Source organism: Mauremys reevesii, linkage group 8, assembly GCF_016161935.1.
Source record: "Mauremys reevesii isolate NIE-2019 linkage group 8, ASM1616193v1, whole genome shotgun sequence".
Taxonomy (NCBI): domain Eukaryota; kingdom Metazoa; phylum Chordata; order Testudines; family Geoemydidae; genus Mauremys; species Mauremys reevesii.
In genome coordinates this window covers 53,852,174-53,874,637 of record NC_052630.1, presented here as the reverse complement: position 1 = coordinate 53,874,637, position 22,464 = coordinate 53,852,174, and the positions used below count along the sequence as shown (strand labels likewise).

The 22,464-nt window shown below is 46.4% G+C and overlaps 1 protein-coding gene across 2 annotated transcripts; it reads right to left on the bottom strand.

The window, feature by feature from the left end:
- Positions 1-873: 873 nt before the first annotated feature.
- Positions 874-16,464, bottom strand: LOC120370636 (zinc finger protein 253-like). 2 transcript variants are annotated; one of them, XM_039485663.1, is made up of 3 exons: positions 16,392-16,464; positions 15,317-15,479; positions 874-3,035 (listed from the first exon to the last, which is right to left on the bottom strand). In XM_039485663.1, the coding sequence occupies exon 3, from the start codon at positions 2,913-2,915 to the stop codon at positions 1,749-1,751; it is 1,167 nt and encodes a 388-aa protein (XP_039341597.1). In that variant the 5' UTR covers positions 2,916-3,035; positions 15,317-15,479; positions 16,392-16,464; the 3' UTR covers positions 874-1,748. The 2 variants fall into 2 exon arrangements, with proteins under 2 accessions (XP_039341597.1, XP_039341596.1); XM_039485662.1 differs by lacking the exon at positions 16,392-16,464 and having other exon boundaries at positions 15,317-15,548.
- Positions 16,465-22,464: the final 6,000 nt, after the last annotated feature.

The window sequence follows — 22,464 nt, the reverse complement described above, 5'->3', positions numbered from 1 at the left end:
CCCACTGCTAGAAGAGCTCCTAGAACTATGGGTAATGCACCAGGCAACTTCTTGAAGGCCACCTGCCTTATCACCCTGCTCCCACAATTCCCATTATAGCCAGCTACAGGAGCAGTTGGCATGTCCAATGTTGGAAGCAGAGGAAGCAACAGGAAGGTCAGGTGAGGCTTAAAGAGACTTCTACCAATTACAAGCTCTCTCATTCAAGTCCCTACCTACTATTAAGTTATATAAAAGGTCTACATGGTACCAGTGGTTAGCTGAGTGATTGAGGAGACACTATCAACTTGAAATTACAAAACTTTTGTACGTAATGATTCTTACCATAGTTACAAGTAACCCCCAAAATTACTATGACTGAAAAGAGATGGTTCACACTTTTTTAGTTTTACTTGTGCATTTGATAACACTTAGTGAACCTGACCCTATGCAGTTTTTGTGAACAACATTCTCAGAGCTTTGAAAAAATGGGTGTTTAGCAGTAATAGCAGAAGCAGAGCCGAAATGAAGATGAAGGTGTATGCACATACAATGAAAGAGCATGCAGAAGGAGGTGTTCCTCTTGGGTCTTTTGGGTTGGCCTTTCTCAAAAAACAAGGTGGGGGGAAAAGCCAGAAGCCATCACATTTTTAAAAAAGAATGGTTTTAAAAATTTAAAGGCATGCTATTTTAAGGGTTCGGTAGCGCAAAACTGAGGATTTTTAATTAGCCTGTTCAAAAAAGAAATTAAATTGCCAGGATCCCTTAAAAAATGCCCTAGAATTTGTGATAAGGATTGATGCTACTTACCATATTAGATCTTCTAGATTCAGAGCCGGAATCAGGAACCTTTAATCCAAGTACTATACAGTGTAAAAAAAAAACAGCACTATATTCCTTATTTTTTTTAATTAGCATTTTTGTGATTTTAAATTCTAAAACATTTGTTACTGTTACACAGTAGCTGAGCAGAGTAAAGGCTCTCCACCTAGACACAACTGGCACAGATCCATAGGGACAACCCACTGTACCCATATGCACCATCACACCGAGCCATACAACTCTCTCTCCATCCACCAATATACATACATGTGACATGGGTTATGTAAGCACATGAAAGATCAGTATATCCATAAGCAAGTGTGTGCACAAATTAAGTTTCCAGTTTATTAAAGTCCTGAATAGTATTATTTTGCATCTGACATGATCCTTCTCTTTCAAATAAAGGTACTTCACTAAAAACCATGAAAGAATTCACAGAGGTGCGGATGGGCTACATCTGACTAAGAGGACTGTGCAGTCCTGGCAACGGCCTGCAATGACAGATCTCCAAATCCGCTGCTGGAGAGCAGTCACTTTCTAGACAGCAGTACCCATCAGTTCAGGGTCAGGACTGCACCAAAGCTCTATTTAACACACCAATCTTTAGGAAAAACTCAATCTGACACACCCCAAAAGAAATCCAACTACAATGTCCAGCACCTCCAAGGGGCTTCACTCTCCACATTTGTCCTACAAAATTCTCTAACCATTCTTCAATGGCACTGGGGCTTTTTCCTCTTCACTTATGTCTTTACTTGTAGAGATCATCGAGTTCTTCCTGAGGCTCTGCTGCCTTATCAGAGTCATATTGGCAATATTTGGGGAAGGTAGCTGTGGACTGACCTATGTGTGTAGAGTATGGAGGTTTCTTAAGAAGCGTGGACAGGTTTCACTCAGGTAAGAAGGGAAACAAAACAACCACTAGAGCAGGTGAGGTAATATAGACTCTAAGACATCTTCACTTGGTGAGTGCGTTCATGTCTCCTCAAGGAGCCTGACTCCGTGAAGTCTTGAGCACAGTAAGCGCAAGAGTAGGGTTTTTCTCCAGTATGGATACGCTGATGACGCTGTAGCGATGCCAGCCGTGTGAAGGTTCCACCACACTCCTCACAGTAGAAAGGGCGCTCTCCAGAGTGAGTTTGCTGATGCCTTTTCAACCTGAGCAGCTGGATAAAGGACTTTCCACATTCTTGACACTGATATGGTTTGTCCTGTCGGTGGATCACCTTGTGTTTTGACAGCAAATTAGGTTTATGGAAACCTTTGCCACATGTTGGACAGATGTAAGGTTTAGACTGTTCTCCTCCAGGCTTTTGGTCATCTGAACACTGCTGATAGGTATCTCCACCACCATTTTGGTTCTGGTGCACTGAAGACCATGGGTTCCTAACCATGCCATTTCCCAAAATTTTTGAACGTTCAATCTTGTGGACATTGCGTAGGTGCCTCCAGACATCAGCTGTGCGGATGAACCCTTTGTCACACTCCGGACACTTGTGTGGCCTGTCACTAGAATGAATGAGCTTGTGCATTCGCAAGTTCGCAGCACGGAAGAACTCTTTGCCACAGATGGGGCATCGGTATGAATGCTCTGTCAGGTGGATCTGTTTGTGTTCCTGTAATTCACCCAGATCCTGGAAAGAGGCACCACACTTCTTGCACCTATAAGGCAAAGCTTCTCCAGAGATGGGCTCCAGGTCCTCCTCACCAAAGGCATCAATAAGAATGATGTTTTCATCATCCTCACTTAGCCCTCCCTGAGGTTCCTCAGAGTGCTCAGAGGAGTAAAGCTCCAGATCCTCATCTTCACATTGCAGGTCAAAATTGGTGCTGGAGGTGACAAACACCGCAGCGGTGGTTGAATCACGCTTCTGGTAGTAGTTTTCATAGGTTTCCTCCTCTTCACACTGCAATTCTACAGGGAGTTCCTGTCTAACGGAAGGTCCAGCAAGGCTGCAAGCAGGACTAGATGGTGGTGAGTAATCTTCCTCTACCTCCAGCTGGAGGCTGGCTTTGCGACCAATCCGTTCAGAGATATGGCTGGAGTCATCTGAATGCTCCTCACCTGTGTCACAAGTGTCATTATCAGACTCCCAGTCAACCTCCACATCCATCCTGTGGTGTCATAGAAGGTGCTTACTGATGAGTAATCATGGAGACATGTACATATGTTCTCTCATGATTAGACCTTTTCATCTTCAGCTCCAATTGCAGCCTCCTGGGGAAGGAAGGGACTGGGGGGCAAGGAGAGGGAAAAAAATATTTCATTACCTGACTTGCTGAAGCTGATGTCAGGAAAAGTGAAGAAAGGATACCGAGACATTTGCCTGTCTAATTTCCCAGAGGATACCCTGCTATTTTACTACACTGGCATATGGAAAATTCTTTTAATTGAAATATTTAATTAGCCACAGGTAATGCAACATTTTCTCCTTTGTTTTATCATAAAACAAAGTAGAAAAATCTGATTCTCTCTTGTACCTGAATGACCCATATGCAACTACCTCAAATACTTGGTGATGTGATATATTGCATCTTCTAATTTGTTTTTCTTTTCTAACAATTATTTAGAAGTTAGTCCCACCTCTCTTTGGGCACTTCTGTTTCCATTCTCCATACCCATACTATATTTCATACAACGTGACTTGTTAGATCTGAACTCTGCTGGCCCAGATACATCGCTACAGGATCTGCCCACTTTTCTGATAATTAAGCTAAGTGAAGCACTCTTCTAGCTGTAGTGTTGTTTCTATTGGGTTCCTGGGAAACTGGGCGGGCGGAAGCCCGCCCAATGCTAAAGGATTCCCGCCCCCCCCCCCAGCCGAAGGTGAGGATCTACAGGACCTCAGAAACCCACTAATTGCGGGGGACAACTAATAAAAGAACAGGGACAGGAGTGCGGTCAAAGGGTCATAAGAAGGGAGCCTGACGGGGACACCGAGCAGAGAACTCCGGACAGCGCCCACTGCTCCTCGAAGGCGTCAAGGGAGCCAGCGGACGCCGCCCAGAGGAACTCCGCCCGGAGACGTGAACGGACTAAGGATCGGAAACAAGCTCCACAGTCTCTGGAGTCTCCATTGGCCAACCGCCTCTCCCTGGTCACGTAGATGGCCATTTTAGCCAGGGCGAGGAGGAGGTTGACCAGGAGGTCCCGTGACTTTGTGGGGCAGCTGTAGTGCTGTATCTATTGGGTTTCCGGGAAACGGGGCGGGCGAAGCCCGCCCCATGCTAACGGAACCCCCCCCCAGCCTAAGGGGAGGTACCACAGGGCCTCAGAAACCCACTAAGTGCGGGGGACAACTAATAAAAGAACAGGGACAGGAGTGCGGTCAAAGGGTCATAAGAAGGGAGCCTGACGGGGACACCGAGCAGAGAACCCCGGACAGCGCCCACTGCTCCTCGAAGGCGTCAAGGGAGCCAGCGGACGCCGCCCAGAGGAACTCCGCCCGGAGACGTGAACGGACTAAGGATCGGAAACAAGCTCCACAGTCTCGGGAGTCTCCATTGGCCAACCGCCTCTCCCTGGTCACGTAGATGGCCATTTTAGCCAGGGCGAGGAGGAGGTTGACCAGGAGGTCCCGTGACTTTGTGGGGCAGCTGTAGTGCTGTATCTATTGGGTTTCCGGGAAACGGGGCGGGCGAAGCCCGCCCCATGCTAACGGAACCCCCCCCCCAGCCTAAGGGGAGGTACCACAGGGCCTCAGAAACCCACTAAGTGCGGGGGACAACTAATAAAAGAACAGGGACAGGAGTGCGGTCAAAGGGTCATAAGAAGGGAGCCTGACGGGGACACCGAGCAGAGAACCCCGGACAGCGCCCACTGCTCCTCGAAGGCGTCAAGGGAGCCAGCGGACGCCGCCCAGAGGAACTCCGCCCGGAGACGTGAACGGACTAAGGATCGGAAACAAGCTCCACAGTCTCGGGAGTCTCCATTGGCCAACCGCCTCTCCCTGGTCACGTAGATGGCCATTTTAGCCAGGGCGAGGAGGAGGTTGACCAGGAGGTCCCGTGACTTTGTGGGGCAGCTGTAGTGCTGTAGCAGGGTGAGCACCCGCTCCAGCCCTGAAGGGGTTGGAAAAGCCTTGCAGAGGGCTGGGGCTGGGGAAGGGAGCAAAACCCCGGCTGATTGGGGGAAGTGGCTGCAGCTGGGGCCATGCTCCAAACAGACCCACCGGGCCTTATAAGAAGGCCAGGGCAGCCAGAAGCTTAGGAGTCTCTCTCTAGCTGCAGAGGGAGACAGGCCTGGTTGCAGGAAGCTAAAGACAGGGTACCTGAGTGAAGCAGGGCTAGGGAAAGGCAGAGGAGCTGGGGAGCTCCAGCCTGGAAAGCCCCAGGCTGCAGCCTAGCATTGGGCTAATAGGTACTGGGGGTTGCAGAGGGCAGCCCAAGGGTAGGCAAAGGCAGCAGGTCCAAACCCAATCTTGACAGTGATGAGTAGGCTGATACTGCAGTCTGCCCCAGGGCGCGGGAGCTAGACAATGATTGGCAGTAGCCATATACTGAGGCGAGGTGGGGATAGTGGGTGGGGGTTCCCTGGGGAGGGGAGACCCTAAGACTGAGGGGTTACTGCCAGGAGGCAGCACCCCAGGTAACAGGGCACCGGCTCCGGGAGGGATGTGAGGGCCAGTGGTGAGGCGGATCACCAGCCTGCAGGGGGTGCTCCAGGATGCTGGAAGAGCTAATTCCCTGAGACGACCAGCAGGAGATGCCACAGGGGTGAGTCCACTCCCTTACAAGTGAATATATGGCCCCCATTAATATTACATCAGTATCTGAGCACAGTGTCTAAATCTAACATTCATCTTCACAATAGCACTTCCCTCCCTCACAAGGTATCACCACCATTGTACAAATTGACAACTGAGGCACAGAGAGGCTAAGTGATTTGCCCAAGTTTACAAAAGAAGTCTATGGGATCAGGGACTTGAACCCAGACTGCCAAAATCCTAAACTAGGGACCTAACCAGTTGACCATCATCATTAGCCACAATCTATGCGTGAAGAGTGTGCCAGGGTACACAGTAGAAGCAGCAGGTGTCTGTCCCTTTAATCTCAGGCAAATCCAAAAACATGTCTGAGTTCTCCATTTTCTTTGAAAGTTTCCCCAGAAGATATCATCTCTCATTGCTAACTGGTGCAAGTCAGACTGGGAGCTAGTACTGTATAATTTATTAAATATTTTAAACTACGTTAAATCGAGAGCTGCAATCCCTACTGACCATGCACCTACTTGGCCTATTTCTTTTCACAGTATTTTAAAGTTTCCATATCAGAGAGCCCCTGCATCTGAGCAATTAACAAATGGGTCCCTTTCAGAAGGAGCCAGCTTGAGGTATTCAAACTCACCAGGCCAGAGCAGTAATAAGGGATTTTAACGCACAGGGCAAGCAAGCTTATTTGCGCCCCCTAAAGTCAACGTGTAGGGGGATATGGGGGTGGGTGTCACATGTCCCCCAGATTTCTGCCTTCCATTTAGCAGAGATTTTCAAACTGTGGGGTATGCTCCCCAGGATGCCCATCCCAGTTTGAAAACCATTGCCTCCTGCCAGGAGCCAGTGAATCAGAAGCTGGTGGGAGCTGCTGGTCTGCTCAGGCCCCTGGCTCTCCATGCTGTGGGGGGGGGGGGGGGGTCAGGGAGCTAGATGACTGCCAGGCAGCCCTGCCTGCCTCGTTTCCCAAGCTTGGCCACCTCTGCACGGCCGAGCATTCCCCAGGCAGGCAGGGCAGCACAGTCCAACCTGTGCCTCATATGCGTTTGTCTCTCCCTCGAAGGAGCCTGGCCCCGGCCAGTGATGCCCCTGGAGCCAGCCCCTGCCTGCAGAGCCCGGCTGCCATGAGATGCTCCCAGAGGTGCTTGCTGGCCACTGCCCTGGCACTCCTGGCTCTCTTGCTGCTGAGCAAGTGCCTTGCTGATCATCTCATGGCAGCTGGGCTCTGCAAGCAGGGATTGGCTCCAGGGGGCATTGCTGGCTGGCACCAGGCTCCTTTGGGGAGAGGCAAGTGTGTGTCAGGGGTTAGCTTGGAGCTGTGCCACCCATCGTGCCTGGTAAGCACCTGTCTGTGCAGAGGTGGCCTGCCAGAGGGAGTAGAGCAGAGAGGGCTGCCAGGCAGCCAGCCAGTGCCCCAGCTCCCACAGCACAGAGAGCCAGCGGCCTGAGAGGCTTCCACCAGCTTCTGATCCACTGGCTCCTGGCAGGAGGCAATGGTTTTCAAACTCTGCTAAATGGAAGGCAGAAATCTGGAGAGAGGAGCACATGACCCCACCCTGGTTACGGCTCTGCATTAGACGACAGCAGCATTTCTCAAACATGAGCAACAACAGACTTTTTTGCGGCCATGACAGCCTCCAAAGTGTGGGCAGAGATTGTGGGGGGCAAAGCAACAGCCCCTCCCTGCACCACCCAGCTGTTGCTCCTGAATAGCCATTACCAAGGGCAGCAATGCACAGTTTTGGTGTTTGTGCTGGTGCTGCCTCTTTGGAGGCTCCAGGCTCTGGAGACACGTGGGGCCGGTGTGCACGGCCATAGGTGCTGACACTATGGGTGCTCTGGGCCTGGAGCAGCCATGGGGAAAAATTAGTAGGTGCTCTGCACCCACTGGCAGCCAAGCTCTCCTCCTCCCCCTTAAGTGTGCTGTGTCCCTGCTCCTCTGCCTACCTCCCAAGCGTTTCCCGCCCGGCCACCACCAAACAGCTGTTTGGCAGCCTTAGCACACTCGAGGGTGGGGAGTGAGGAGTGGGAATGTGGTGAGCTCAGGAGAGGCAGTGGGGAAGGGGCAGGGATTTGGGGAAGGGGTTGGAATTGGGACAGGGCCTCATGGAAGGGGTGAAGTGGGGGCAGCGCCGGTGGGAGGGAAGGGTCAAGCACCTAGGGGAAAGAGGGCAAGTCAGCGCCTATGTGCATGGTGCCGGCTCTTCTCAGTGGAGGCAGCTGCAGTGTTTGGTCACCAGGGCACTCCCCTGTTCCTGCCTGGGGCACAGGGAGCCTGGGACTCCGCAAGAAGCCGAGAGTTCCTGACTCTCATTCCCCAGGAAGAGTTCTTGCTGAAGGGCCATGGGAGGCAGGGACAGAGAAACAGGGCAGAGCTTCCCCTACCTGGGTCCACACTCACTGTTTACAGTTGCTGTAGCTACCCCAGCAGCTCAATGGCTCTGGGCTGCTGCAGGGTTTTGCAGCTCCCCAGCAGGATGAGGGGCTCCCTCTCCGTGACAGGCTCTGAGCACAAGAATAGGAGCAAAGTCCAGGTGCACTCAATGGGGACCTCTATTTCCTATTGCTCTCCCACTACATAAGTGTCCATGATTTGGACATGGATATGTGCATATTTATTCATTTTTCCTAAAGTTAATTAAGTACTTTAGGAAAAATTGTCAGAGAGTGACCACCAGCAAGAGTTGGCACTCTAAGGCCACCAAAAATGTTGAGAACCTCTGCTCTAAAAGTCTGATTTTTAATTCCCAGGACCAGAACTCCCAGAGGAAGACAAGCTTCTTTCAGCAAACAGGGTCTTTATCATAAGATTCATGTTAAGTATGTTACTAGAGACACAAGGTGAGTGAGGTAATATCTTTTATTGGACCAACCTCTTTTGGTGAAAGACAAGCTTTTGAACTCAGAGGCCTAGTCTACACTGGGGGGGGGGGGGTGTAGATGTAAGATACTTCAACTTCAGCTACGGTATTCCCCTAGCTGAAGTTGCATCTCTTATTCCGACTTACCTCCCGTCCTCACCGCGCGGGATTGACACCCGCGGTTCCCAGTGTCGACTCCGCTACCACCGCTCGCTCCGGTGGAGTTCTGGAGTCGACAGGAGCGCATTCGGGGATCGATATATCGCGTCTAGATGAGACGCGATATATCCATCCCTGAAAAATCGATCGCTACCCGCCGATACGGCAGGTAGTCTGGACATACCCAGAGAGCTCTCCTTTAGGTCTGGGAAAGGTGCTCAGAGTATGACAGCTAAATAGGAGAGGGAACAGATTGTTTAGCATAAGGAGCTCACATGTGCTGCAAGAGACCATTTAAGGTGAAGTGGGCAGTTAACACCTTTGCAGTTGTAGGACAAAAGAGGATTAATGAGTTACACATTTTTGTAGTGAGCTATAAATCCAGTATGTTTATTAACTCCATGATTTTTAGTGCTTAGCAAAGTTACAAATTTAAGCTCCCAGGCTCATCTCCCTGCTCATCTCCCTGCTCAGTGAGGAGGGAGAAACAGTAACAGGAAACTTGGAAATGGCAGAGATGCTTAATGACTTCTTTGTTTTGGTCTTCACCGAGAAGTCTGAAGGAATGCCTAACATAGTGAATGCTAATGGGAAGCGGGTAGGTTTAGAAGATAAAATAAAAAAAACAAGTTAAAAATCACTTACAAAAGTTAGATGCCTGCAAGTCACCAGGGCCTGCTGAAATGCATCCTAGAATACTCAAGCAGCTAATAGAGGAGGTATCTAAGCCTCTAGCTATTATCTTTGGAAAATCCTGGGAGATAGGAGAGATTCCAGAAGACTGGAAAAGGGCAAATATAGTGCCCATCTGTAAAAAGGGAAATAAAAACAACCCAGGAAACTACAGACCAGTTAGTTTAACTTCTGTGCCAGGGAAGATAATGGAGCAAGTAATTAAGGAAATCATCTGCAAACACTTGGAAGGTGGTAAGGTGATAAGGAATAGCCAGCATGGATTTGTAAAGAACAAATCATGTCAAACCAATCTAATAGCTTTCTTTGATAGGATAACAAGCCTTGTGGATAAGGGAGAAGCAGTGGATGTGGTATACCTAGACTTTAGTAAGGCATTTTATACGGGCTCACATATTCTTATCAATAAACTAGGTAAATACAATTTAGATGGGGCTATTATAAGGTGGGTGCATAACTGGCTGGATAACCGTACTCAGAGTAGTTATTAATGGTTGATCCAGTTAATCCTGCTGGAAAGGTATAACAAACGGGGTTCTGCGGGGCTCTGTTTTGGGACCAGCTCTGTTCAATATCTTCATCAACGACTTAGATATTGGCATAGAAAGTACGCTTATTAAGTTTTCAGATGATACCAAACTGGGAGGGATTGCAATTGGAGGATAGGGTCACAATTCAAAATGATCTGGACAAATTGCAGAAATGTCTGAGGTTAAACAGGGTGAAGTTTAACAAAGATATGCACAATGCTCCATTTAGGAAGGAACAATCAGTTTCACACATACAGAATGGGAAGAGACTGTCTAGGACAGAGTAGGGCAGAAAGGGATCTAGGGGGAGCACAAGCTAAATATGAGTCAACAGTGTGATGCTGTTGCAAAAAAGCAAACATGATTCTGGGATGCATTAACAGGTGTATTGTGAGCAAGACACGAGAAGTCATTCTTCTGCTCTACTCTGTGCTGGTTAGGACTCAACTGGAGTATTGTGTCCAGTTCTGGGCACCGCATTTCAAGAAAGATGGGGAGAAATTGGAGAGGGTCCAGAGAAGAGCAACAAGAATGATTGAAGGTCTAGAGAACATGACCTATGAAGGAAAGCTGAAAGAATTGGGTTTGTTTAGTTTGGAAAAGAGAAGATTTAGAGGGGACATGATAGCAGTTTTCAGGTATCTAAAAGGGTGTCATAAGAAGGAGGGAGAAAACTTGTTCACCTTAGCCTCTAAGGATAGAACAAGCAGCAATGGGCTTAAACTGCAGCAAGGGAGGTTTAGGTTGGACATTAGGAAAAAGTTCCTAACTGTCAGGGTGGTTAAACACTGGAATAAATTGCCTAGGGAGGTTGTAGATTCTCCATCTCTGGAGATATTTAAGAGTAGGTTAGATAAATGTCTATCAGGGATGGTCTAGACAGTATTTGGTCCTGCCATGAGGGCAGGGGACTGGACTCGATGACCTCTCGAGGTCCCTTCCAGTCCTAGAATCTATGAATCTTTTGAAGGTGTGCAGATTTCCTTTAAGAAGGAGGACAGATCAGATATGGAATGATTGTTTTATGAGAAATGTTCACCCACAGGCAATATGGTATTTTGTTTTTTTAATCAGTTTTCTGTGCGAGTTTGACAGCATAGTCATTCTCATTTCACCCACACAGTTGTTGGGGCATTTAGTGCACTGGAGGATGTACACCAGATGTTAAGCCAATTACCTCACCCACCTCATCTCTCTCATACCCTGGGATGGACCCAGACACCACCACCACTGCATGCTGCATTGCTAGAGACATTTAATTTTTATGACTATCACCAGGAAGCTTTGCCACCAAGTATTTCTTTCCTGATACTAATTATAAAATGTAAGCTACAAGCTCCAGCCACCGTAGAAAGACTGTACAGAAAACCCCACAGCAATGAGCAGCTGAGGATGGGGACGGGACAAAAGAAGCTGCCGAAACTCATGCTGTTCACTCTCAAAATCACCAGCGGCAAAGCATTGTGATCTCTTTAGCTATCTCCAGCCTGTCATCAGAACTTGCATTATTGTGAAACTCTTCGGGATCTTCCAGACCATTGTTAGCAATCAGCTGGTCCCACAGAGAGGAGATTTTGGGGAAAAAATGAACAAGTTGAGAGAGGATTTTCTAACTATAACCCAAGACACAAAATCTATAGCTGAGGGCTAAAAAGCAGGAAGTTGTGCGGAGAAGGGAGGAAGAGGAAAAGAATTAGGAAAGAATTGCTGGAACACTTTGACCAGGTGATGATCGAGTACTCTGATTTCTCAAACCTGTGGCGTGTCTTCTTTTTCCTTAACATGTGCAAATTTAAATTGTCAGCTACTTCCCCATGCAAGTGGTTCCCAACTCATTTTGCCAATACCCACGCAATTTATAAGCTGGGTCCAAGATTTAAGTCAAGAGAGGTGGGTCTAGTGCTTTGCAGACTTCCTTAATGTATGGTATGACAAGGAAAGTCTTGATTTCAGTAAGGCGTTTGATACGGCACCGCATGAAGAATTACTGGTTAAATTGGAAAAGATGGGGATCGAAATGAAAATCCAGAGGTGGATAAGGAACTGGTTAAAGGGGAGACTGCAGCGGGTCATTTTGAAAGGTGATCTGTCGGGTTGGAGGGAGGTTACCAGTGGCGTTCCTCAAGGTTCGGTTTTGGGTCCGATCTTATTCAATCTATTTATCACTGACCTTGGAACCAAAAGTAGGAGTGGGCTGATAAAGTTTGCGGATGACACGAAGTTGGGAGGTATTGCCAATTCGGAGAAGGATCGGGATATCCTCCAGGGAGATTTGGATGACCTTGTAAACTGGAGTATTAGTAATAGGATGAAATTCAATAGTGAGAAGTGTAAGGTTATGCATTTAGGGATGACTAACAGGAATTTTAGTTATAAGCTGGGGACGCACCAGTTGGAAGTAAAGGAAGAGGAGAAGGACCTAGGAGTCCCGGTTGATCGCAGGATGACTATGAGTCGGCAATGTGATGTGGCCGTTAAAAAAGCTAATGCGGTCTTGGGATGCATTAGGCGAGGTATTTCTAGTAGAGATAAGGAGGTGCTAGTCCCGTTATACAAGGCGTTGGTGAGACCTCATTTGGAGTACTGTGTGCAGTTTTGGTCTCCCATGTTTAAGAAGGATGAATTCAAACTGGAACGGGTACAAAGAAGGGCCACTAGAATGATCCGAGGAATGGAAAGCCTGTCGTATGAAAGGAGACTTGAGGCGCTCGGTTTGTTTTCCTTAACCAAAAGAAGGTTGAGAGGAGATATGATTGCTCTCTTTAAATATATCAGAGGGATAAATACCAGGGAGGGAGAGGAATTATTTCAGCTCAGTACTAATGTGGACACGAGAACAAATGGATATAAATTGGCAGTCGGGAAGTTTAGGCTTGAAATTAGATGAAGGTTTCTAACCATCAGGGGAGTGAAATTCTGGAACAGCCTACCGAGGGAAACAGTGGGGGCGAAGGACCTCTCTGGCTTTAAGATTAAGCTTGATAAATTTATGGAGGGAATGGTTTGATAGGATAACGTGATTTAGTCAATAGGTCAATAACATGCAACCACTGGTAATTAGTACCGAGGGTCAATGTTGGGATATTGAAAGTCTTTTTCCTGAGTGTCTGGCTGGAGATTCTTGCCCGCATGCTCGGGGTTCAGCTGATTGCCATATTTGGGGTCGGGAAGGAATTTTCCTCCAGGGTAGATTGGCAGTGGCCCTGGAGGTTTTTCGCCTTCCTCCGCAACATGGGGCAGGGGTTGCTTGCTGGAGGATTATCTGCTACTTGAAGTCTTTAAATCAGGTTTTGGGGACTTCAACAGCGGAGTCAAGGGAGAGAATTATTTCAGGAGTGGGTGGGTCAGCTTTTGTGGCCTGCATCTTGCGGGAGGTCAGACTAGATGATCATAATGGTCCCTTCTGATCTTAAGTTCTATGATTCTATGAAAGTGCACATTAAAAAAAAAAACTGCAGAAATTATTGAAAGTCAGAGTGGTGGAGAGGACTTCTTCTTCCTGATTTAGTACACACTTAACATGTTTGATTTAAAAATCAAACATGCACAAATCTGAACTTAAAAACGAATACAGATTGAGGTACTTGTATATGCTGAAGGGCTACCACAATATTTTTTATCTATATTTTTCTATATCAGTTTCTGGATTCAGTAGTTGATGATTATTAAATATCATCTAATTACGTGTGCACCCAAAACAGAGAAATCCCACTTAATTCTTCCCTATGGAATGTCTAGATTCCAAGGAGGAACATGGGTTTTCTGCACAATTGGACATAAGTAATTTCCCCAAACCACACAGGCTTCTTGTAAGGATTGTGCTCTGATTAAAGGCATATCAAAGATCAGTTTATAGGGATCTCCTCCCCAATGTGCCCCCAGACTTGTCTTGTTGCTTCTGCAGCTTCCCTCTCCTTTTCCTGATCCTCCTTCCCCACTATTTCTATTAGAAGAGTCCAGTGTCCCACTAAAATGAACACTAAGGCCTGGTTTACCCTAAGAATTTACATAGGTATAGCTACATCTTAGGGGTGTGAGAAATCCACACCCCTGAGAGGCATAGCTATACTGACCTAACCCCCAGAATACTTCTTTCATCAACCTAGCTACCACAGCTCAGGGAGGTGGATTACCTACTCTGAAAGAAGAATCCTTCCCATTGGCATAGGTAGTGTTTATACTGAAGTGCTGAAGCAGTGCAGCTGAAGCGTTTTAAGTGTAGACAAGCTCTAAAATAAACCCAAATTGCCAATCTAGCCCAATCTGTTACAGATTTGAATGAGTTCATCACAGGGACAGATTATCCTACATTTACCTACTGGGGTTTCTTGCCCTTTGAAGCATCTGGTGCTGGCCACTGTCAGAGACGGATACCCAGCTACACGGACCACAGACGTAATCTAGTATGGCAACCCCCTTGTACCTAACAGACACCCTACTTGTACCTCAGCTTCACTTTGCTTATGTAACAGGCTGTTTCCACACCCCCTACGTCTCTCTTTATTCCCTGAAGTCTCCCTATTTCCTCTTGCTGAGTTTTGTCCAACTTCTGCTCCAAGCGATTAAGATTTTTCTGAGTCCAAGTGCCTGTCTTCTCCCAGATAAAACAAAAAGAAGGCAAAATGAATTTCCCAAAATACTAGTCACTTGGGCAAAGCCAGAGTGAGTAGGGAGAGCTCTCAACTACCACTTTTCTCCTGCTCCAGACCAGGGTTTACCTCTCAATTTCCCATCCCTCACCTTCTGGTTGTACCAGTTTCCTTGGCCCCTCTTTTCCTTTATCTAGCTACAGGGCGTTTAAATGGTGAAACTAACATACATTAATAAATTTATTCCTTCGTGCCAGGCAGAGCTCTGCAGGACTCTCGGACATCCTTCTTATTCTAGCAGTGCTTTTAATACATCTGCTGAAAATGCTCATCTTTTAGACTGTCTGCCCCACTCTTCTCTCCTGATATTACCTTCTGCTAGCCTTTCTATGCAACCCACCCCCAGCCGCTGGCATAGCAATGCGTGGGTCCTCACTGGTGCTGGAAATATGGGTGCTGCTGCTGCACCTATTGGCTTGGAGTGGTTTCCATTATATACAGCGTTTACAGTTTGGTTCAATGGCTCTCAGCATCCTCACTATACAAATTGTTCCCACACCCCTGTGTATCCTGGTCACTCTGCACCACCTCCTCCTCTGCCCATGGTCTGCAACCCCTCCCCACAGTGGTACAGCCAGGCCACTCCTGCAGAGCAAGGTCCACTCCTGTACCCCCTTCCCCACGCTAGCATGGCACACACATCTCCTCCCCCCCTCCCCTTGCTAGCAGGAGCAGCCCCCTGCGGGTTGCCCCTTCCCTCCTGGGCCTAGTGGCTTGGCAGGGCCAGGCCGAGGATGGGAAGGAAATGGGTACCCTGACCTGCTCCCCAGCCCCCCGGAGCAGCCCCAGAGCTGCGAGCTGGTACCCGGTGGGGAGGGGGCAGCAGCCCGGCCATGGCCAGGGACAAAGGCGCCGGGGCAGGCAGCGAGCTGGGCAGCGGGTGACCCGGGCAGGGAGGAACCGCGGCTAGTTACCGGCGCTCCCAGGACTGGAACCGCTCACACGGGGGAGGCCCCGCTCTGCAGCCGAGCTCCGCGCGGCGCCGGCCCGCACACCCAGCCTGCCTCGGTCCGACAGCCTCCGCGGGGCCGCTCACAGCCCGGCCCGGCCGGCGGAGGCCATTGTCTGCCGGACCTCCTGCAGGAAGGAAGAAAACAAACACCCCCGTGTGACTGACAGAGCCAGAGACCGCCCCCCGCGCTGCCCAACCCGTCTGACTGACTGAGCTAGAGACAACCCCGCCCTGCTGTGACTGACAGCCAGAGACCACCCCCCGCACCCCTCCGCACAGCCCCCTCTGACTGACAGAGCTAGAAACCCCCCCCCCCATAGCCCTGCTGTGACTGACAGCCAGAAACCGCCCACCTCCCGCCCCTCTGCACAGTCCAGGCGTGACTGACAGAGCGCCAGAAACCACGCCTCCCGCATCCTTCTGCACAGCTCCAGTGTGATTGACAGAGCAAGAGGCTGGCCCCCAAGATCCCACCCCTCTACGCAGTCCCAGTGACCAGCCCCCACTCCCTACTGCAGAACCCCAATGTGACTGACAAAGCCAGAGACTGCCTCCTCCCCCACCCTTGTGCACAACCCTGCTGTGATTGACAGGGCCAGATCAGTCCTAGCCCACCTCTCTGCCCAACCCGATTGTTACTGACAGAGCCAGAGACCATCGTCCCTTCTGCATAGTCCGACTGACAGAAGCAGAGATACAATCCTGCCCCCTTGCACAGTCCCAGTCACTGTGAAAGAGCCTGACATCAAGACAATCACAGATGTATCTATATTAGCTAGCAAGATCAGGAGCAGACTAGTCTGTGGAATCCTTGATAAAGAACAACAAAATACTTGACCAGGAACAACAAAGAATGTAAAAGACAAATTGGATTCTTCCCTGAGAAATGAACCACCAACTTTTTTACTCTAAATACAGTTAAACAAGTTGATAAACATAATTCCCTACCCTACTACATAAATGCCCCTGAAAGGGGAAGATATGTCTGTTCCATAACCTTTAAAAGTATTTGACTCAAAAGGGCACTCTGGACTTACTTTTAAACTCTCTGAACAGAACTGATGGGAAACAAATTAAATCTATGTACAACGCAACCAACCATCCTTGATCGGACCCTACAAGATACAGAGGAATAAAATAAATGCAATTTCAGTCCTACCCTTCACAGCATATACATCAGTTCACTATCAAATGTACTAGAGAACTCTCCAAATCCAGGACTCTATATTAAACCAACTCAGATGTATGATGCCTGCACTATGCAAATGAGCTGTCATATCACCCACACAAAATAGTCACCAAAGGAACCTGCACCTGCTACAAATATACCACAACATATGGATTCTACAGGTCAACCTTGAAAAAGAAAGAATAATGATTCTCCCCAAAAAAGCTTTAAACAACCCAAATAAATAAATAAAAAATTATTTTGGAAAATGCAGAAATAGAACAGGTTGAATTATAAACATCTGAGCTCCATCATGGAACTTCAGGATTTCTGTAAAAACATTAGAAGAAAAAAATATATGCTTTCAGGCCTTTTATACCATAAAATAAACCAATGAGTAAATAAAATACACCAATAAAACTACTACTGAAACTATTTGACAACATAATCTAATGCACCCTATATTATGGGAACACAGTCTGAGGCCAAACCTATTATAGCCAAAAATACAAAGTTGAAACTTTGATAGAAACCCCTCAGTTCTCCAAGCAAGCATAATGTCTACATAACAACTTGTCCAAGAATGGCTGCACAACAGAAATGAAATATTTATTTCCATTTTCTAAGCCATCCTAGAAAAAATAACTTCTGGTGCCTCCTGTATGAAAGCAACACATACGTCCTCTACAGCAAATCACTAGAAGATTAACAATTAAACCAACTGACTTGATCGACAGAGCCTGAAACCAACCTACACTTCAAATCAAGGAGATGCAATCTGGTACTCTTTCACCTGTGGCAGATATTCGTGTTGTGTTGGTGCACAGTTCTGACCATCAGTCTCAAAATGTTTCTGTATCTTTTGTCTCTGAGGAGTGGTAACTTTAAACCACACCCTCTGTTGACTGATGCATTGCTTTTCAACAGATCTGAGGGCATAATTAGAACCACAGGCAATTCTTAGGAATTTTTCTTTAAAATTTGTATATGGCATATTTAAATAATATAAAATATCTTTATTAAAGATAATCAATAAATCACAGTTACTATTTTCAGAGTTGGTGAAAGAGAGCACAGTACTGGCTGGAAAAAAAGATATCTGCAAGGAAGAATTATGCTGGTGAGGTTACACGGAAAGGGAAGAAAATAGAGAGTAAGCCACCTGATTAGAGAGAGACCTCTGCCTGCTTTCAAATCTCAATCCTGTACCTGGTAAATCACAATCCAGACTAATGGGCAGCTGTTTCACCCCCTACTCTGCTACCTTGGGTGCCTTATAATACCTTGCTGAAATAGCTCCCACCTGGGCCACTCACAGACAGGTTTCCCTGAGTGTCTATGTGCAACTGCAGTCTGACAGTTACTCTTGGGTTACACTCTGGCTCTCACCAGCCCTGGTTATATGGCAGGGTGACCCTGACACACCCAGCATGCCCTGTACTGCCCAACTCTCTCCCAGACAATACAAGTTATATTAAGTCACTCCATTAAAAGAATAATATGCAGACACAACTCGTCACCCCGAATGGAGTTACCCAGACACATCAATTTAAAATACACTGGATTAGATAAAACAAGTTATAAATTTTAAGTGAGTACAAGTAATGAGGCATAAAAGTCAGAAAATGGCTACAAGTAAAACAAAAGATATGATGTTTACTATTACCTGATTTAACAAACTACATTAGATTCAAGCAAAGTTTCTCACCACATGCTTTCAGCAGTCTTACTACCCCAACCCTGTTGGTCAGGATCCCTTCTCCCCCAAGTCCAACAAATGCTTCATTTGTTGCTTCAGGTGCAGCAAATGTGATGGGCTGGGGTACCTTGGGGTGTTTGTCCCTCCTTTTTATAGTTCAAGTCCCCCTCTTGAAAAACATTTCCAGATGGGCAGTAGGAGACAAAGAGTGTATGTGGAAGGATGTTCCCTGCTGATTTTTTCTCACTTGTATGAGCTTTCTTTTTTCCCCTTGCTGCTTGATGACTCTGTTAACTATATTAATGCAGGACAGATCTCTTTGCCAATCTCGGATTGGGCAGGGTTGTAGGGTTTGGAACATGTGTTAATAAACACCATATAGTGGAATCTTATAACTTCACATTTCAATGTTGCCAAATACTGGCCACTGACCAGCAAATTTTGAGTTTTCAAATGATACCTTACAAGACATACGTTGTGCCAAGATGATTACAATAGTGTGTAGGGTGTGAATACAGGGGTTTATTCTATCACAAAACCCATCTTTCAGTTGAACACGTGCAGAAAGGGATTTTACTCTTTTTAAAAGGGGTTAAAAAGGTAGGAGCTAGGAAAAGATTAGAAAAAACCCTCACTTCCCCTATCTTGTCTGTCTCTCATAACTAGTTAGGTTGGCTCTGATCCTATAATCAATTGGAGCCATGCCAGTGGTCAGTCACATCCCCATGGAGCCCCTTTGAAATCCAGAGATGCAAGGATCTGCCCACGCAGACCTGATGGCAGGATCAAGGCCTTATATTGGGAGTTCTTCCGGGCAAGTCCTTCATCTTCATAAGAGTGCAGCAATCATACCTAGCACATTGTGAGCACTAATGGAATATAAATGATTATAGGGAGCTCCTTGTGGCAGAGGGTCTGTCTTAGTACATCTTTATTAATGGGGCTAGCTCTTTATTTCTCTCTGCACTTTCCATACTTTCTCTCTCTCTCCCTCCCCATCTACACTATTAAGGCTCTAGCGCTGAAGAAAGGAGGGACTATGAGAGAGATTTGTATAAAAATAGGAGGGGAGAAAAGGTATCCTTGGGCCTGGTTAACTAAAATCGTCTTTCTTCAGGGAAGAACTTTATATTATAGTGGAAGTGTCATCCACACACATCCACCCTTCTAGCTTTCATTGTAAGAACCTCAGGGTAGAGTGAAATACAAGAGAATCCCTTGTGGAAATGCAGCTCCCCAGTTCAAATAATCTGACTTCGTACCAGCTTCCAACCCTCACTCTGTGCTCTACAACCCCAGTCTTCCACAGAAGGGAAACCAATAGCACACATGACATCTTACTTACCACGGTGATGGACACCTTAGAAATACCATAAAGGGATGTGCTCAGGCTGGACCCAGCCTGTGGCCTCAATTGGCTAGGGGAGGGGAGCAGAAACAGCAGGAGGCTACCACCAAGGCTAGAGTTCAGCAACTTAGTAACAGTTTCCATAGCAACAGAACTCACTGTGGTACAAGGTGGCAGCTTTTGTTCTCTGGCCTGAGGGCTGCAAGCCTCTTTCTATCTGCAATATTGATGCAGCTTGTCTAGGTGAGGTTACTCTGACTCACATGTCTCCAGAAGCCTGAGTTCCAATATGTGGGGAAGCTTTTCTTAAGAAGCCTTCTTTGCTCTACCCTCAGCCACCAAGGTTGCCCAGTCACACTTCTCCAGGAGGTAGCTGAATCTGTACTGCCCTGATTGCAGGAGGTGATCACTGCAGCTCTTGTAAGGTGTGGGGACAGCCTAGAAGAAACTGAAAACTCTTCACTTCACAATGGGGATAGGGATTTCAGAGAGTTGATCCCCCTCAGATTGTCACCATTATTAATTATTTGTATGAAGCCCTTTATTTTATCAAAAGGCTCATCACTGTTAGATCCCTTTTCTGTAAATTTTTTTCTTGATGATCACCAAGATCTGGTACATGAGACAAATTCTCAATTGGTGCAACGCTGTTGATTCCAGAGGGGTTACACTGGTTTAACCCGGAGCAGAATTTGGCCATTGGTATGTAAAACACACACTCTGCGTTATGGTCAGCCTGCTTGATTTCTTCAGCAGCCACAACTTTGGGGCACACCGAGCTCAGCCGTGAAAAGTTGTGCAAGGAGTCTCCCTGCTGCGGTCTAGCGTATAGACCAACCACATTCCCGGGGGGGGGGGGTGAGCATGGGCCCTTCTTGCTGCGAAGTGCCATTGCCAGTGGTAGTCTCTCAAAAGGGTTGGGGAGAAAGCAAGAAAAGGGTCCTCCCCTCTTAGCTGCGCTGGTAAAACATTGGAGGAATAAGGGTGTCAGGGTCACTCCAGCATGCTACTGATTTTAAAAGACAGACTCTAGCCCCCATATTTAATCCCAAACATTGCAGAGGGAAACCCCTGTAGACTATAAAGCCACAATAGTAAATTCATTGGTTTGGGTCTGGTAGTATTCCCAACTCAGACAACAATAAATGCAATATTATCCTGTTATGCTTAGGACATGACAGTAAAACACACTTCAACCTCTCTAACCACTCAGTGACAGACTTGAAGGTGGCAATTTTGCAACAAAAAAACTTCAAAAACAGACTCCAAAGAGAAACTGCTGAACTTGAATTAATATGCAAACTAGATACTATTAACTGTGGCCTAAACAAAGACTGGGAATGGTTGGGTCATTACACCAATTGAATCTATTTCCCTATGTTAAGTTCTCCTCACACCTTCTATGGGCCATCTTAATTATCACTTCAAAAAGTTTTTTTCCTCCTGCTAACGATAGCTCATCTCAATTGATTAGACTCTGCCTGTTGGTATGCATACTTCCACCTTTTCATGTTCTCTGTATGTATAAATATCCCGTCTGTGTGTTCCATTCTATGCATCCGAAGAAGTGAGCTGCAGCTCACGAAAGCTCATGCTAAAATAAATTTGTCTTTAAGGTGCCACAAGTACTCCTGGTTTTTTTACATCTGACTTTGATGCCTATGATTTCTATACAGTAAGAATATAAGTCTAATTTTTAAAATTGTCCGCAGGTGGGGAGGAAATGAAGTGGTAGATGAGTAAATAACAGAAATTAAACAAACAGACATAACAATGGATAGTATAGCTGAAAACAAAACAGAAGGCTGTCTTAAGCTGATTAATTGCAACAATATTGCTGTAGACACAATGGTAACATGCATTTTCCTTTAATACATCCCCGCCTCTGTTCTTTCACAACCCCATAAATGTTCAAATTACAAACACACATTCATCACCTGCACAAAGCCACCTAATATTCACTATGCTGCTATACAAATGTACATTATTATTTATATTACCATAGCATGTAGGAACCTGAACGGTTGTCTCCATTAGTTTGGCATGAAAGTAACCTTACAAGTTATACTAAACCTGGACTAGTTGGCTTAAAGTATATTTTTAATTGTTCTGCACATTCTCTGTCATTTATATTTCTTGCAGGGAGCTATGAAACTCAGGATGGTGAGTCTGGATATTGACTAAGCAGAAGAAATAAAGTGAGAGTGGACAACTGAGAAAATAAGAAAAACTGAAACAAAATTCTGCTTGTTTATCCAAAGTATCTATGAATTGTCTGGCCTGGATTTTCCATTAGTCATTTCTATGGACATAGTCTAGCTCTGCACAAACATTGCTTACCTGGATAGCCAGCTCACCATTCAACGGATAAAATATTGCTACACATTAGAGCTGGCTGAATAGTACTTGTTCACTTGTGATGTTTTGTTGTATCAACCAAGGCAAAGTACTAACAAACTTCAACAGGACTTTATTTTTTAAAGTGGAAAGCTCTTTACCAAGCTGCTGCTGCACCCTATGTAACTCTCACTCTGCCTCCGCAACTCCTCCCCACTCCTTCCTGTTTCCTGTCCTTTCATTCTAGTAATTACAAGCAACATCTAAACACCACATGTTTGTTGAATACTTCCGAATAGTTTCACCAAAACCAGGATTTAATTGTAAAACTTGATGGCTTTGCAAACAACAAGTGACAGCCTATGGATTATTTGCAAAGTATCCAAAGTTGATAATCAGTATCCAAACTTAGACAATGGTTGCTCAAATCACATGGTTCCATTTCTTGCACCTCATTGGATGACTTTTAAACCAGAAAACAATGGACAACAAATAGTGAATAATACAGTCAAACCCAGTACAACACTTTCAGGATATCCAAACATTTCACAAATGCCT